The sequence below is a fragment of the Embiotoca jacksoni genome, unplaced genomic scaffold (genome assembly GCF_022577435.1).
Source record: "Embiotoca jacksoni isolate LCO1_2020_lvr unplaced genomic scaffold, fEmbJac1.0.p SCAF_1, whole genome shotgun sequence".
Lineage (NCBI taxonomy): Eukaryota > Metazoa > Chordata > Actinopteri > Embiotocidae > Embiotoca > Embiotoca jacksoni.
Genome location: NW_027185229.1, coordinates 11,099,886 through 11,117,842, shown reverse-complemented (window position 1 = coordinate 11,117,842; position 17,957 = coordinate 11,099,886). Strand labels below are relative to the sequence as shown.

Here is a 17,957-nt window from a genome sequence, read left to right as displayed (position 1 = left end):
ACAGTCGGAGCAGAAGCACCATTAAATTGACAGATCGAATGCCAGAAATAGAGTTATCTGGCTCTTTTGTCTCCGATGAACCTCTTCTTAACCAGGAACTCTTCTTAAGGCGCATGAATCAAATTACTGTGTAGCTCGCAGGGATTTCCCTCTGATCCCATACCTCGGCTTTTATGTATGGAACAATGACTGCAAGCCTTTAGATGCTTGCTGCGTCTGCCAGCAGCTGGAGTGCATTGTCATCTTTAATACCGAGTGCGAATAACACTGTTTTTCCATTTGCCTGCTCCGCTGTGTTCCTGTGCCCAGGGAAAGCCTGCGTCCTCAAATGCCTGCTGGATATTCACAAAGTGTTCCGAGCGAATGAGCCGGCCTACATCCTGAACGATCTGTACATAACAGACTACTGCATCTGGATCCAGAGGGTCAAGTAAGCCAACCAAACACACAAACACACACAAACGCACACAAATCCTTGCGAATATCAGCTCGGAGACCTTCATCTAGAGAGAATTACCTTCAGAGCCAATGGTAAGTGCCACTCAGCCCCCATGATGCATCAGTGCTTCAGAAGAGAGGATTAGATGAGTCATTTGTCACGGCAGGGCTGATTGAATGGCCAAGCCAGCGAAAGATGCAATCTCCCTTGTTGGCATTATCATGTGTCAAAAGTGCTGTCGGTGAGTGCACTCGGCAGTTTCACTCCGTATGAAACTTTTTAAGAGCGCACGTGTGTGCCGAGGCTCCTCAAATCTTCCGTGGGTGTAACCTTCCACCGGCGCTGCAAGCCGAACGTGCCAAATCCGTTCTTTCTTCCCAAGCGATACAGGCCTGATGGCTCCCATGTCCTCCCAGTTCATATTTAACAATTACTTACACATTTTAAATGCGAGCCTGCGAGCACATTACTCAGTAATGGGCTCTGTTTTACTCTTGGCCAAGGTTCAGCCAAGTGGTGTGCTCGTCTGGAAAAAGCCCAGTTGAAAAATGTGCGCCTGATGTTGTAGGCTCGGCGCCCAGATGCAGACACGATAAAAGGTCTGCAGGGATTTAGCGCCCTCCCCCCCCCCCACCCCTCCCACCCTCCTCACATTCTTATTTCTACAGTTTTCCAGCAGAAGTCTTGAATTCTGCTTTAAGAAAATACACTGCAGATGCTGGGATCTTTTGTAGGTGAGCAGCAGTTGACGGGGATCACTTTTCTGTTCAAGACGGAGACCAGGGAGAAGACACCCACTCGATCTTACCCTGTAAGCCCACGGAGCTTCTGAAGCGCCGTCGACTCGCTGAAAAGCTCGATCACGTTCTGCCGAGGGGCACCAGAGGGCCCCCACCCCACCCCGCCGTTCATGGGAACTAAATCTCAACTTGACCTAACACGCTGACTCCTACTACGCCCCGCATCGATCACTAAATGGATTAGCCTGCCCTCTCTTAGCACTGACCTGCGATTGAATTGTTGCAGTTCTCTTTCTCTTGTGGAGAAAGAAAAAAAAAAAAACATTGAGATTAGTGAAACCATTTCTGATCGCCTCCAGCCACCTCAAGAGAACAGCCAAGAATGAACAGCTTTTTCAGATCCGTATTCTGGCTCCTACTCAACAGACATTTCATTCACTCTTCTCCTGTGCTCTATTAAACTCTGTTCCCATGTTTGCGCTATATTAAAAGGAGCCTGCAGTCACTATGCAAAGCAGCCAGAGTTTCCAGGAGTCGTGATTTCCACAGACCGACCTCCGCTCATGGCACGCGCGCCTTGTTGCGCGGCCCCCTTTTTTGTGTCGTCTGACAGGTTTGATGACAGATCGTGTAGGCATTGTTTTCCTCGGTGCGAGATATCCCCCCCCCCCCACACCCCGTGTAGGATTTGTCATCCTCCGCTAAGTGAGTCGTCTCTGGGAGCCAGGCGGTGAGATGAGATGTAATCTATACCCCCCGGCGCGATCCCTGTATCCTGTCACTCCCCCGCCGCCGATCCGCGATCCGCCGCACTTGACGGACACGCCGATTAATGGATGTTTGCCGGCTCGGGGGAGGGGAGGGTGATTTATTTAATCTCCTCGCTGTCCCACGTGCATTTTCTGCTGCTAAAGTTGCTCCGACTGCCGAGACATCGGTCTCAAATTTACACCCTCGTAAAGACTTCCCGGTGATTTAAGCCGCAGGGCAGGCGCGCTCCTTTACTCTCGCACGCAAGATCAGAGCACACTGAAAATTCAAGAGTCCGACCTCAAAAGCAAACTGCGCTGCACATCTTCTCTGTGATGTGAAACTTTTGTGTTTTGTTTTCACCGGAGTGGTCACTGTTCCCAAACTTTACACGCCCTCCCCCGTGTTGGAAGCGGTTTCAACTTCGCGCCCCCCCCCCCCCCCCCCCCCCCCCCCACGCACCCATCCGATCCTAATTATCTCCCAATTGTTAGCAGAGAGTATTATTCCAAATGGAGCTGCAGCCTCTTCAGTCCATTAGTTTCAGTGTATGCTTTTGAAGGTCTTCAGCTGCCAAAAAACCCCTGCAGAGCTGCTGGGCTGCGAAGAAGAAGAAGAAGAAGAAGAAGAAGAAGAAGAAGAAGAAGAAGAAGAAAAAAAAAAAAAGCCAGTTGCCTCTCTTTTCTCTCTCTTAGTTTTCCCTCCCTTTATCAAAAAAAAGAAGCTTGGCGAGGCGCCAACGTAGATTCATGGCAGCCAGCACAGACAAAGCTTATAAGCCCGGTGTTGTGTTACACTACCTCCAGTTAAATCAGAAGGGCCACAACTTCCTCTTTCAGAGTCGGTTCACTCGCAACCACCCACCCACCCTTTTTAATTGGGTCAATTACATTCTGGCAAGGAAAAAAAAAAAAAACACGGCCAAATACAAGCGATGTGCTCCAGGGTGAGTCTGAGAGGAGGATGAAGTCATTAGTGAAGAGAAAATTTTGTTGCTTTTTTTTTTTTTTTTTTTTTTTTTGTGTCCTTGCGGAACAAATGTGCAAATTGTCTATAAGGTGTGTGAAATAACACATTTCTCCAAAGACTGGAAACTTGGTGAGAAATGGTTTAGGGAAAGGCTGAGCCTGGCACCATAACAGCTGAATGAACAGACTCCCAATAATTGTGAATGGGAGGTGTGAAGTGAGCAGTCCTCAAAAGACAATAGGTGTTGTTTTCACTTTTAAAAAAAAAAAAGAAAAAAAAAAAGGAGTGCAAGGAATGAAAGCATGTGTGCAGCACTGCATGAAAACAACAAAGAAAACTGCCAAAAATGAAGTTGTAGACTTTTTTTTTATTATTTTTTTTTTTTTCCCCTTCCTGAGAGCAGTCTTTTTTTTTTTTATTATTATTATTTATGGAGCAGCCCTCCATAAGCCCTCCAGAAGTTGTGCTTCTACTCGCTCGGTTTGCCTCCCTCCACTCATTCATTCACCCCGTGGCATTGTGCCCGTGACAATGGCCGCCGGGAAGAGTTGTCCAGCAGCTCTTGACAGCAGCTCGCCCCCGCAAGGGGAAAAAAAAGCATCCGGAGCTCTTAACAAACTGGGGAGGGAGGGGGGGGGGGGCGTCTCGGGGCAACGAAGGTCAAGCGCGGGGTCGGCGCGTCAGGGAAGGTCTCCGGTCAAACGTCTGGAAAGCTCGCGCACGATCCCATCGATTTGGTTGCATTTGCGTTCGCGGCTTTTTCTTCCGAACAGAAGTGAGGGGCGCTCGAGGCTATTCCCCCCCCGACGGGTGAAAGCCGCCAATCCCGTTCTCGTCGTCGTCGTCGGCAGTGAGCGGCGCGCGCCCGGGCCGCGCACGCCCCCCCCCATATTTAGCTCGGGATGTCGGTCCCCTGCTGGAGTGACACCCAGATGTTCGGTGCGAAGGACTTTACATTTCATTCCGCCAGGCTGCGGCGCGGGGACAATTTCAAACGGCCGTCCCGAAAGCCTCGAAACGGACAACGGAGCCGCTCCATCTCGCGTCAACCTCGGCGCTGAAGGAGAGATCCTCGGAGGCCCCGCCGGGGAGAACAAAGACGCAAACGTCTCCCGGCTAACAAGGACAAGTAGTACAGATTTCCTCTCAGCACGAGTCCACTCCAGATTTTGGTCTTGAATACACAGTGCTCATCTTAAAACGCGGACTGCCGTGCTCGTGCAGTTCCTCTCACCCGCGTTTTGGAGTGCCCGCTCCACCGGTGGGGTTTTTTTTCGTTTCGACAAAGTCGCTCGACATCGTCCATTCCGTCACTTTTAGAGACGCGAACAAGAGATACCAGCTGTAGAATATAAAATCACAGGCTTAAAACGCCAGTAATACAAATTCAGGACTTGCATGCCTTTAGCGTAGACATAAATCAGACGGTGAAACGGGAAACGGTAAAGCTGACGGCAAAGAGCCGAACAAGTTTGTTGTGAAGATCCCATAATCCCAACAGCAGAGCGCAACTCCAACCGGGGGGGGGGGGGGGGGGGGGGGAGATTCAAATCCAAGCCTAAGGGCTCTTGACTTTTTTTTTTTTTTTTTTTTTTTGAAGCGCGGACCAACTAAAAGCCCGCGACAGCGAGCACACCCGTCGATAAAACTTCCAGCTCGACTTATGAACTTAAACGACGCGGGAATTACAACAGGACCTCGTTCGTCGAGGGCTACTTTTTAAACCCCCCCGCGTTCCTTTTACGTACCGCCAAACCCACAAACTCCTTTATGGAAAATTCTGTTTTTTTTTTTCATTTCTTTTCACCGGGTGAGTTCTTTTCTCGTATGTTTTACAGCATTCCACTCGCAGATTGGGATTACTGCCGTACGGGGGAACACGGCGACATCCCGAACAGGCCGGGCGAGCCTCCAACTAGACTCCGACACGAGTGCACCGATACGCTGTTGAGCAGACGTTTATCATACGTTTTTTTTTTAGTTTGACGTATTAGTTTCCATCCTCTTGACACTTATCCGGAGGTCGAGTCGCGGCGGCGGCAGGTTGGCCCAGAACCTTCCTCTCCTCAGCGATTTATTTCCAGCTCCTCCCGGGGGGGGGATCCAGAGGTGTTTCCAGAGTTGGTATATAATCCCCTCGGCACGTTCCGGACCCGTCCAGGCGTCTCCTACCGGTTGGACAAACCTGGAAAACCCGCTAATGGAAGGCCCACCTAGGAGACACCCTACGGTCGGCTCACATCTTAAATCGTTGGCCAAATGTTCTTTTGTTGTTTTTTTTCAATACGCGATTTAAAACTGTGCATTTCTGCACAATCTTTAGAGTCAGATGTGAAACCGGCGTGCCCTTATACTCCTCCGTTCCGTTTGCTGGTGTCGGCCGTCACGACTGATAGGAGTGGCAATCGAAACGGAGAGAAATTGACAAATCGAAACAGCGTTTCTTCAAAATACCACAGCAGAAAGTCAACGGGCGTCTGCGACGACGCGACTGTACGAAGCGCACGTCCGCGGTTTCGAAAGGCAGTAACTCTTTCCCGAGGCAGCTGCACGTCTCCGACTCCAAACGCCGGCTCACACCGGACAATTACATCTGCGTTTCTCGTTTCTGGAACCGGAGCGGCCACCGGCGCCTCGGACCCGTTCCAATATTCGGTCACGCCGACGGATCGCGTCTCCCGCCCCCCCCCCCCTCCCCCTCCCCCCCCCCTCCACCCCGCTTTTATCCCCCTCCGGCTGCCGACCGGTGCCTTCGCGAGTTACCCCGAGGAAACCTGCTGCTTATGTTACGCAGATTTATACGTCCGAGGACGAGGCTTTATCTGAAATGCTCTCCAGAGCAACGGCCGCGCCGAACGAGCCGCTCTCCCGGCGGACACGGGCCCCGGTGAAAAGAAGCGTCGGGATTGTGATTTAGCTCGACTCGTACGCGGGACGCTCTCTCTCTCTCTCCCCGGTTTCGTCTAAAGACTTCGGCAGATGGAGGCGTCTTTTGTCTCGCCAGAAGTTTTCCAACCTTGAGAACGCCGCCCCTCCTCGCTTTTAATGAAGGCAAGCCACAACAGCAGTGTAGTAATGACTGGATTGTGTACAACATTACCCCCCTCCTCCCCCCCTCCCCCCTCCTCCTCCCTCCCTCCTGGACAGAGCCTTTGTATTCACCGCAGGCTGAAGCTTCTCCCACCACAGAGCAAGGGAGGGGGAGAGAAAACAAGCGCGCCTCTCCAATGCTAACTCAATAATGACTTCCCACGGGGGGGAAAGGGAATACGGGGGCTGTCTTTGAAGTGGCTGTGTGCTGCAGGAGGCTCTTCTGCCCCAGCCTGGCTACAGGAAGCTCTCGCGTGGGCTTTTTTTTTTTTTTTTTTTTTTTTTTTTTTTTTATAGAGCCTGGGACCTAACCGGGCTGCACACACTCATCATCATCATCAGGGAAGGTTATATTGATGTCTTGATATCCTGGAGTCATTGTTTAGAACAGAAAAAGGTGTGTAGGTCTCAGCTGTGGTGACTTTCACACTCGGTTACTGTTTTCACGCACCGCCGCGCGCACACACACACACACACACACACACACACACACACACACACACACACACACACACACACACAAGTCGCCTCCACAGACCCGGGCGCTCGTCTTTATTTTGCGAGGCACCGTTCGTATTAGGAAAAGTCTGCCGGCGTGGCGCATTTATGTTCCACTGTGGAAAATGGGAAATCGGCCTTCCCCCCCCCCTCCACTCCCCCACTCCCCGCACAGACGAAGAGCCGACTCATTTCTCTGGCCCCGCGGATGGCGGCGTCGTCGGCGAGTCACTTCAGTACTTTAGTTTAGACTGAAGCGTCTCGACGACTGCGGGGTGCGCCGCCGTGTGATTTGGATCCTCTGCGGCCGAAGGATGAATCTTTGTGATTTCAAGTTGCTTTCACTGTTGCAGAAGGAAAAATGATTTCCACAACAGCGAGGCGCAAAGGCAATGGGGAATGAAGGGAACCCGTCACCGGGGCTGTCGTCGTAAAGTAATTGCGATGAACAATTTTAACTTTGCCGGTTCATTTTATGCCACTGTTATTGCATTAACGTTGTCGTAATTTCATAATATACACGCGCCTTATTAAGAATAGCCATTTATCGACATTGAACATCGGAACACAAACATAAGAATTACATCGGTTTGTCTTTTAGTCTTCGTGAACAAAAATTGCACTGGGCGGGGTAACATAAATAATAAGATACAAAGCTTGTTACCCGAATACGCAAAGAAATTACTGAGTGACGGGTACCAATAATCCAAATGAACGATGTACTATGGTGGTGCTAATTCTCCACTCATGGGCCATTAAACAGTAGCAGAAGAAGAAGATGACATCATTAACATCCCGCCAGTCAAACTTCAGGGTGTGGGGGTGGGAGGGGGGGGGGGGGAGGGGCATTTCTGTTAGCCTCATCCAGTCCTTCTTATGCAGATGGATCGAGACGATTCTAACGATTATGGAAAATGATTGCATTCAGCTCCAATAATCTTGATCAGGAAATGATGTAGTATTAGTGACAGGTCTACGTATCCCAGTGCAACAGCGAATCAAGTTTTGGTCTTTTAATGCAACCTGTTGACAATAAAGATTCTCGTCTTTAATGTAAGGAGGTGTCAAAACCTTTTCCATTTTTTTCATTTTGTCTTTAGGGAGTTATTAGTGAGTGTTTACAGATTGGATAGCAGGAGAACTTCATGCGTTTGAGCTGCATTCACATTTCCAAGACCGAAAACGCTTTTCCGTCGAATTTCTTTCTTCTTTTTTTTTTTTTTTTTTTTTTTTTTTTTTGGAGCTGGCAAGTTGCCCAAGTGTCTCAAAGCAGGAAAATTCACTTTGGCTGCTCCTCTCAAACGTTTGCCACGTTGTGCGACAAACATTTTGCGGATGAAGGTGCTGCTCCCTCACCACCGCTTCATTCTGTTCCTGTTCCTCGGCGTGCGGAGGAGAAATGCGCCGTCCGTGGGATAGAGTTCAACTGTTAAGATCTGTTTAAACGGTCCCTCCCGAGCTCCTGAGTGAATACACCGCCGCGACATGCTGCTTCCGTAAACACTTTACTCCGCAGAATAGGGAGCTCATTAGGACTGCGCGGTAATGAGGAGCCATCCTGGTGCTCAGCGGTGGGTTAATTGGGCCAGAGAGGGCAACAGGAGCCGAGCGTGTGCGAATATGAATGGCAGCGCGAGAGTAGTCCCTCTACGCACACGCACACGCACACGCACACACACACACACACACACGCGCACGCACACGCCAGCGCAGCTCTCACACACTTTCTCCCACCCTTGAATGGACACGGTCTGAATCACAGTGACCCGCGGAGGTCAGCTCGTAATCACCATGGCGATGGGGGCGGCACACACGCCCTAACCGCACCGGGGGGGGACGAATAGCAAGCACTTAAGTTTTTTTTTGGTTTTTTTTGGCAGCATGGCAGGCATTGCATTCCCAAGCGTGAATAACATGCGGGCGGGGGCCTCCACACAATCTGATGGCTTTACACAAACGGGGCCTTGTAGGAGGACATTCGTCAGCTGTAAAACACTTTCTCTCTCTCTCCGAGGAGGCCGTTGTGTCTTCTGCGGTGACACGACTAAAAAAAAAAACAGAAAAACTGAAGTGACAGGAGCATGGCTTAATATACTGCTTTATGAGGGCATTCTCTTCATCTTAATCTTTGGAGACATTCGGCTGCAGGGCTGCAGCCTGCAGTCATTCTGTCCAGACATTTATTGACTGGATTGCAGTCAAGACAACTGCTGTCTCTTCAGCCTTTCAGAGTTACCCCGCTCCCACTGCAGCACGATTGTTGGACTGTTTTCTCTCTCCGGCATGCATCAAATACGAAGAATTTCTTGGCCGTTCTCATTATAAAAGATCCAAAATGTTGTTTTTTTTTTTAGAATATGAAAATCCCATCTTGTATGGTGTGAAGGGTTGCTCTCAACCTCCGCAAGTGTTTTCCTCTGCTCCTGCGCTCTGTGTGTGTGTGTGTGTGTGTGTGTGTGTGTGTGTGTGTGTGTGTGTGTGTGTGTGTGTGTGTGTGTCGCCTGTGCAGACCGATGTGGAGGGGGGGAGGGGGGGGGATGAGGAGGAGGGGGTCTGCCTCTCTCTATAATCCCTCTCAGTCTCTTATCACCTCTCGCAGAGAGAGCAGCCGTTGGGGGAGGAGAAGATCCCGAGCCCAGTGTATCAGCAGCGCTCATCTCCCTACATTATTAAACATCCATATTTCCATATTTCATTGAGCCCCCGTCGCCTCTGCAAATCGCGGTCTACTTAGCATTCATACGAGAATGGGATTTGGTTAATGGGTATTAGATTTGTAGATGGTTATCCCGTGGCTATGTCTTTAGTACGCAGAGCCAGTCGATCAGTCAGTCGCCGTGCCTCTCTCCCACTCTCTCGGGTACCACTGATGAAGTTGTAGTTTGGAGGTCTCTTTTTTTTTTCTTTTTTTCTTTTTTTCTTTTTTTTTTCGTGCGTGTGTTTTTTCATACGCCAGATTTATCGAAGTGAAACAACTTCCCGACTTTGTCTCCATTTACGACTCGTTCTCCTTCACAGGTCCAAGAAGGTGGCATCCTTAGCCGCGACGCTGCAAAAAGCCTCCCTGCAGAAGAAAGACACGGAGCTGGAGCTGGATGAACTCGAGGACGCAGCGACGATGGTGGTGGAGGAAGAAGAAGAAGAAGAAGAGCAGGGAGCTTCTGAGAGCGTCGCCGCATCCCGCGGCGACGGCAGCAGCGCTTCCAGCGACGGCAGCAGCGACTTGTCTGGCGACAGCGAAGAATCTGAGGCTGAGGGACACGGCTGCACCGAATCCAAGGAGGGGGGGAGAGGAGGAGCGGAGGCGTTTAAGGACAACCCTCCACAGCCCCAACCCACCTCCTCCGTCTCTCCCAACCCCCGGGCGACCACGAGCGCGCTCTTGTCAGCGGGGAAGAGGAAAGTAGACGCCCTTCCCTCAGCCGCACAGGACTCCAGACAGCTGATCCGGGAGTTGGGGCGACGGGTGGCCGAGGAGCTGAGAATCTCCCCGGACTCCATCCACAAAGCAGACGGGCGGTGTTCACCGCCGAGCAGCGCTGCGGCAAAGACCGGAGGAGCATCTGGGGGGAGCAGCAGTGGCACTTTCTTAGAGCCGAGCCCCGGCAGAAACCCTCTGCTCATTATCCAAACACAGGAGGAACCCCGTGACCTGGAGCGGGAGTTCATCGGCTGATAGAAATTGTTGTGGAACTTAAAAAGCCCCTCGATGATTATTTTCTTTTTTTTTTTTTTTTTTTTTTTTTTTTTTTTTTGAACTGTTAAGTCCTTGTAAGTGATGTAAAGAAAACATTTCTTTGTTAATGATTTCTTTTTCTTTCTTTTTTTTGAATTTGTTATTGCCTGAACTTGTAAAGCCTCATTACATTTCATATTTATAGAGTTGCTTAATGAGCATGTGAAAGCTTTTTTTTTTTTCATTCTTATTTCATGAGAAGATAAAAGAATTCCAGGCAGCTCAACCTTTTTTTTTTGTTGTTGTTTTTTTTGCCGTCTAAGCTGCCTTCTTGCTCTGCAAATACATTTTTACTGTGTGAATATACCGTTTTATCTTGCATGAATTACTTCTTTTTATTTATGAAAAGTAATTCAACGGCATCCGTGAGCTCCGTTTAGTAGCGACGTGCTGACGGTGCAGAGCTTCCTCTGTTACACGTGTGTATTTCCATATTGACACTTTCCATCTTCATATCCATGTTGGGCACAAATAAACAAAACGGGAACGTCATTCCAGGAAAGCGAGTGTGAAAGAAGAACGTCTGTCGCGGAGTGACGCACGACAATGAACAAAAGTGCCTGGCGGAGATACTTGGTGCGAGCTATTCTTTCTCTAATAAACAGCAGGAAAAAGCACTAACTCCTTCCTAAAGCGGAGCAGCGCGAGCACGCCCGAGTGATTGATTCATCTGGCGTGAGCGGGGGGGGGGGGGGGGGGACCGCCGTCGACACAGCTCAATATGATCGGCTGCGTCTTAACGGGCGAGACAAAAACAAACAAGGAAAGCACATGTCAAGGCAGATAGATGAGCGCTGCGAGCGAGGCTGCGGCACGGCAGCCGCTTGTTGGAGAGATAAGAGCGCCCCGGGGCCCCGGAGACGGCCGCGAGATGGAGTAGCGGAGGGCCAGCGGAGACACGCCGACAAACGGCCGGCTCAGGCTTGGAAACGTCCGCATCCTGTGGCCTCACTGCCGCAGCACTGACTGCGTCTCTGGAGGGAAATGCGTTTTAATTCCGGTCGTCCCCCGAGTGGACTTGTGTTGATTACTGGGATCGAGGGGGGGGGGGGGGGGGGGGGGGGGGGGGGGGAGGACACAGAAATGACCCAAATTAGCACAATTTGTCAGGTTTTTGTGATCCTAATGGGTTGTAACCAGCTGAGGTAGCGGCACAGCCGCAGCGTTGCCTCGGGCTCTTTCCTGAAGAATTGCGTCCAGCTCCGGAGCCACCGGTGGTGATGGCTTCCTAGGTAGGCGGCGTCTGTCGTATTGCGTTACAGAGATGGATGGTGTTGCTTAGCGCCTCCCAAGAAGGGACGGCCTCCTCGCGCCGCCCTCTTGGGATCGAGCGTCGTCATCGCTGTGACTTGAGACGAGTTACGCCGTGAGAAGTCGGCCCACTTAAAGCCCCCTTCGTTCCGGGGACACGAGTCCTGGGACCGCACGCCCCCCCCCCCCCCCCGCAGGCGGTGGTTCCCTCTCCCCGCCGGGGTTTCGCATTGATTAAGTGACACGGGACTCCGTTGCCGTTTTTCATCTTAAAGTGGCCTCCATATTCCTCTCCATTAGTGCCGCCGTCTCAGAGCCCGACTGGGGCATCAGCGGCCAAGCTCGCCTCTTCCTCTGGTTCTTTTGCAATTAATACTCTTCACCGACAGACATTTTTCAGAGGCTGGGCCATAGTTTAATGAACGTGGCTGATAAATTATCCAAGGCTGTAATTAATGTGCTCTATTTTGACTTGGAATTTGATGAATCAGTCCCGTGCTCGTGTAGCGAGTGTGCTCCTTTGACCCTCAAGGGTCTAAGAAACTGGTGTAATGTGTTCGAGACGGATTTGGGTCATCTTAGTAATGAGCCAATTAGCAACAGCAGATGTTTAATAGTGAAGGTTGGTCTATTAAATCTTGTGCTCTATGCGTAGACAAGAGGTAACGGCACGAGCACCATTTTCCTTACTGTACCTTCGTAGCTTACACGTACCGGGAGTCAACAAAATGAATCTCGGGGGAGAAGATCGGAGCACGATCAGCACAATCGGCACGTTCTCATTCCCGTGGTGTCAAATACTGCCGTTTTGTCACAACCGTTGGGAGTCAGTGAGATCTGCACATGGTGCACTTCGGCGTCAGCACCGTCAGCACCGTCACCACCCGGGTGGAAGAAGGAGGTAATGTGACGGAGTAGAAAGTGACAATGTGCATGTAGAGGAGGAGGCCATTGGTGTTTGTAACAAATTTAACTTGCGTAACACATAGGTGACTCATGTGAGATGTATGTAAATTATTTACTTTAACCCAAACCATAACCTCTTCCTAAAACTAACCATGAGGCCTAAACCTAAGGAACCTTGTGCTTATCTCCAAGACGCTGGACTGTGATAAAAATGGCAGTTTTTAACACCCTGGGATGAGAACAGGTCGTCAAAGTCGATAGGAAATATAGACACCTCTTTGAGAGCTTTTAATTTTGCCATTGTTAACATGAGTGAATGTTGAGCAAAGGAGTTTATGCTTGATCATGGAAGTAGTTTTACAACATAATTTCGGGATTACGGTTAGGATTTTGCTTCCTCACTTTACTTACTCACAGAGTTAGGTGATGGCCCCACTGCTCAAACAAATCCATTAAATGTGAAGCAACCTCTCGGCGGTGACTTTATATTTTATGGGCAGTTGTGAAACTGATCTTCCCATCTAACTTTCATTAAGAAAGAAAATAGAAAGCATATCAGAGCTCTTTAAAAGTACTCATTTGACTTAAGGTCCACAGGATTTTTCGGTCTTATTCTCAACATATAAAGTGATGAGAAGTATTGGAAGCCAGCACCATTGTAGCTTAATCGCTTACCTCGACATCCCATCTCAACAATTCATGGGCTTCGTTCTGTATCTGAGGACGCAAAACGCAGGATAATGCGGGTAACCGTTCTGCACATGCTTGGCTAAAAGACTTAATGTGCCCTTGCATGGATAGAGGAGAAGAATTTGGCCACGAGCTAACAAATGGACTCAATTTATTAGGGAGAGAATCGGGCAGACCCTTCCTGCCACCGTCACTGATGTGATGTTAAGCAGATGTAAACTTGGAAAATGTCTCCTGTTGAGCTCTCTGAGTTAACTAGAATTATTTCTTCATCTGGATCCTCTAGCTGTCTGTTAGATCCCATCCCAACTAAACTTTTTAAAGGAAGTCTTCCCTTTAATTAATACTTCCATATTAGATCAGATCAACCTATCTATTGTAACCAGCTATGTACCGCAGGCTTTTAAAGTGGCTGTAATTAAACCTTTACTTAAAAAGCCGACTCTTGATCCAGCTGTTTAAGGAAACTACAGACTAATTTCCAACCTGCCGTTTATTTCTAAAATCCTTGGAAAAGTTGTTGCAAATCAACTTTTTGATCATTTACAAAGGAATGATCTGTTTGAAGATTTTCAGTCAGGCTTTAGAGTTCATCATAGCACAGAAACAGCTCTGGTGAAAGTTACTAATGACCTTTTATTAGCCTCAGATAATGGACTCGTCTCTGTACTTATTCTTCTGGACCTCAGTGCTGCTTTTGATACGATTGATCATATTACAGAAATTAGAAGATGTTACGAGGATTAAAGGAACTGCATTAGACTGGTTCAAATCCTACTTATCAGATAGATTCCAGTTTGTCCATGTCAACAATGAGTCTTCCAGACAAACACGAGTTAGTTATGGAGTTCCACAAGGCTCAGTGTTCGGCCCAATACTTTTTACTTTGTACATGCTTCCATGAGGAGATGTCATCAGGAAGCATTGCGTCAACTTCCATTGTTATACAGATGACACTCAGCTGTATCTTTCTATAAAACCAGATGAAACTAATCAGTTAGTAAAACTTGAAGCCTGTCTAAAAGACATAAAGGCCTGGATGACCAAAAACTTCCTGCTTCTAGATTCAGACAAAACGGAAGTTATTGTACTTGGTCCTAAACACCTCAGGAACTCTTTCTGTAATCAATTAGTTACTCCGGATGACGTTGTCCTGGCCTCCAGCAAAACTGTGAGGAACCTTGGAGTCATCTTTGATGAGGATTTGTCCTTTAGCCACCATATAAAGCAAATCTCCAGAACTGCCTTCTTTCATCTACGTAATATTAACAAAATCAGGAAAATCCTTCCTCAGCGTGATGCAGAAAAACTCATTCATGCGTTTGTTACTTCTAGGCTAGATTATTGTAATTCCTTGTTGTTAGGATGTCCAAATTACTCATTAAAAACCCTGCAGCTGATCCAAAATGCTGCAGCAAGAGTACTGACGGGATTTAGCAAGAGAGATCATATTTCTCCTGTTTTAGCTTCTCTTCATTGGTTCCCTGTGAAATCAAGAATATAATTTAAAATTCTCTTGATGAGTTACAAAGCCCTACATGACCAGGCTCCATCATATCTTAGAGATCTATATAATCCATATAATCCTGTCAGAGCTCTTCGCTCTCAGTACGCTGGTCTACTTGTGGTTCCTAGAGTTTCCAGAAGTAGAATGGGAGGCAGAGCCTTCAGTTTTCAGGCTTTCAGTTTGTGTTTGAGGGGCAGAAACCCTCTCTAGCTTTAAGATTAGACTCAAAACGTTCCTTTTTGATAAAGCCTATAGTTAGGGCTGGCTTGGGTAGATCTGAACCAACCCTTAGTTATGCTATTATAGGCTGAGGCTGCTGGAGGACCCCGTTACATGCTGAGCTTCTTTTCTTTCCTCCTACTCTTTAACCGACTCATACCTCACCATCCTTTTCTCTCCCATAGCTTTTTCTTATTGTCTGTTGTCTCCATTCAGTTCCCTCGCTCGCATAGTTTCTCTTCTTTCTTTTGCAGATGTCCCGTCATGGAGCTGCATGTCTCTACCCTGCGCTTGTCGTCTCCACCAACAGTTCATGTTTTGTATCTCTATGCAGTCCTTTTCTCTCTCTGCTCTCCTCTCACCCCAACCGGTCGAGGCAGATGGCCGCCCACCCCTGAGCCTGGTTCTGTCGGAGGTTTCTTCCTGTTAAGAGGGAGTTTTTCCTTCCCTCTGTTGGAGGTTTTTCTCCCTTAAAGAGGAGTTTTTTTGTTGTTGTGTTTTTTTTTTCCCTTCTAACTTATGTGGGAATTGTTGAATTGTTGGTTTTCTCTGTATAATATTGTAACGTCTTGCTGTAAGGACTTTAATGTGTTAAGTGCCATGAAATAACCTGTGTTGTGATTTGGCGCTATATAAATAACGTTAAATTGAATTGAATTGAATTGAAGTCATTCAGGTTTGATGTCTCTGGAGAGGAAGTAAACCATTTGGCCCTTTCATATAAAGAACCTCAATGACACCAGTGCATTTACTGTGACCTTGCTTGCCCCACTGAGAGTAGAAATTTCGAAATAATCTCGCAGATGTGATAAAGCATTCCTTCCCTTGTTTTTGTTTTAAATGGGAAAGGCAGTGGCAAGGACAGCGTCGTCACTGCCCCCGCTCCCCGTCACACACCGCCTCTGGTTGATTGTAATAGAAAACTCTATCTCCTCTCCCCTTCCTGAGAGGCAAAGTGATTCTGGTGCTTGAAAAGATTAATAGCCCTCCAGAAGAAATGAATCAGGTGCTCTTGAGGCCCTGACTCTTCCAATGGGCGTGCAAATAGAAATCCTTTTCCCCTCTTCCTAGCGAGGCTATGTCGCCCACTGCGACGCAGCTCTCCCTTTTGCCGCCTTCGTTCCGTGTCATGTCGCTCCAGGCTTGGCCGGCGAAGAGACGAGGAGCGGCTCGCGCAAGTGAAGCAGGTGGCCGTTCCCTTCAGCTCAGTCTTCGGGCTTTATAGTCGGGCCCCCTTGAAATGACTGGCGTATGGTAATGAGGGAATGAGTGCATGGGATGTGTCAGTGTCTCTCAGGCTGACAGCGCTGGCAGGGAGGGATTATCTAAATGGTCTATTTTCATGCTCTTAATCACAAAAGAAACAGTGAAATACCCCCTTTCTGCAGTATGTGGGCGCATCTGTGTGTGTGTGTGTGCGTGTGTGTGTGTGTGTGTGTGTGTGTGTGTGTTGACATCCACTTGTCGTCAGTAGCATTGCCTGGCTGATTCACTCTAATTGGTGTGAGCAATGTCCGTTAAATCGCTTCCTAACTCTCAGTGGACATGTGCTATCAGGCAGCTTAATGCTGCAAATTGCCTCTGCCATACTGGAGCCCTGTGTGTGTGTGTGTGTGCGTGTGTGTGTGTGTGTGTGCGTGTGTGTGTGTGTGTGTGTGTGTGTGTGTGTGTGTGTGTGTGCGTGTGCGCGTGTGTGTGTGTGTGTGTGTGTGTGCGTGCGCGCGTGTGTGTGTGAAAGCCTCTCATCGTTACGCCACCTTGTTAAGTGCGTTGGGGTTGCAGCGACATTGTTAAAGTGTTAAGGTAGAGTAGAGTTATCTGGAAGAACAGTCACGCGTGAGGTTCGACTCTGACCTGCTGATATGTGAATGTAAACTATATCCTCCTGCACTAATTGCATTACAATGATACACCTGAGGACAGCTGAGCAGAAGTACTGCTTGTCATAATCTCACGCCGGTAAACAACAGCTCATTTCTAACGAGGCTGCCTCCACATTGTGCTGTCTGGAGGCTGCTCTCCTTTTGTCCACAACAGTTGTTCCTTATCTGAGCCAGTCCACGCTCGAGCGCGAGTCTCCGCGCTTTCCAAAAAAATGCTCCGGTCTCATGTTTGTTTTTCTAGCTAAAACAGCTGTCAAACATGATTAATATTTCAGCGAGAGACTGTGCTGGAGGGAACCTCTAAGTGCTAGGGGAGTTGGAAACAACAAACCAACACTGTTGCTTTCTCCCTCTTCTCAGCTGCTGTATACATTCGCCTTCTCCCCACGCTCTGCTTTCACGGAACCGAGCGCCTCTTTCATGACTTCTGAAACGAAGCAGCGTGCGACGTGGAATCAAAATAAACTGGGGAAAGCTCTCCTGCTTGGTGTCAACAAACAGTCGGTGCGTCACTTCATTTCAAGCTGCGGGAGATTGAACAATTATTGCGCGGGTTCTTTGATATTTCCCTTTCAGAGACGGGGGGCAGATTTCGAGATGAAGAGAACCCTTGAGGCAAACCTCCGAAGGCTGCGTCTGTGTTTGCTCGGCGCACGGGACGGTGCCCTTCAGCCAATGTTTCTGCCCCTCCCGGTTCAGAGCAAAGCGAGCTAATGATGCCTCACGGATGTTGGTGTGTTGCAACCAGACAGGGAACAAAGGTTTCCCTTGCTCGCACTCCCGGAGCGCTCTGCAGACAAGCTCCCCCGACAGCGCTGACACCAGATCTTGACACAGATAAAAGCTTCTGCTTGCATGTTAACACAGAAACGCACTCCGCTCCTTTTTCTAAATTTGCCTGGCATTGTCAGTTCCGATGCATTCCGCTAACTAAGCAAACAAACAAACACGCAAACTGTCCATCCTGAAAGCAGCCGCCGGGGGGGGGGGGGGGGGGGGGGGGGGGAACACAACCTCGTCCTGATGCGTTTCATTCATGCTCTCACTCCTTTTCGCTCACGGCCTTCTTTTATTATCTCATCCGGGCTTGAACTCACTCTGTGACTCTTGATGTCAGCCAAAGCATCTGCCGTCCCAACCAGTTGCCAGGGAGTTGGCCTCCCACCATATCCCGGCCCCCCTGGGATGTGTTACATGAAAGCAGATACCCACACGTGTCGCCGCAGCGATTCTGTCAGCACGTCATAGAATCGGCGGCCCACTGCGATTAAATCGCTGC

At 48.9% G+C, this 17,957-nt stretch overlaps 1 protein-coding gene across 1 annotated transcript in view; it reads left to right on the top strand.

Moving 5' to 3' along the window:
- Window positions 1–10,231, top strand: part of shq1 (SHQ1, H/ACA ribonucleoprotein assembly factor) — a 35,901-nt gene extending 25,670 nt beyond the window's left edge. Inside the window, exons 11-12 of the mRNA XM_069164777.1 lie at window positions 310–430; window positions 9,505–10,231. Coding sequence (XP_069020878.1) covers window positions 310–430; window positions 9,505–10,162 — 779 coding nt within the window. The 3' untranslated portion in view covers window positions 10,163–10,231. The remainder of the gene's footprint in view (window positions 1–309; window positions 431–9,504) is intronic.
- Window positions 10,232–17,957: the final 7,726 nt, after the last annotated feature.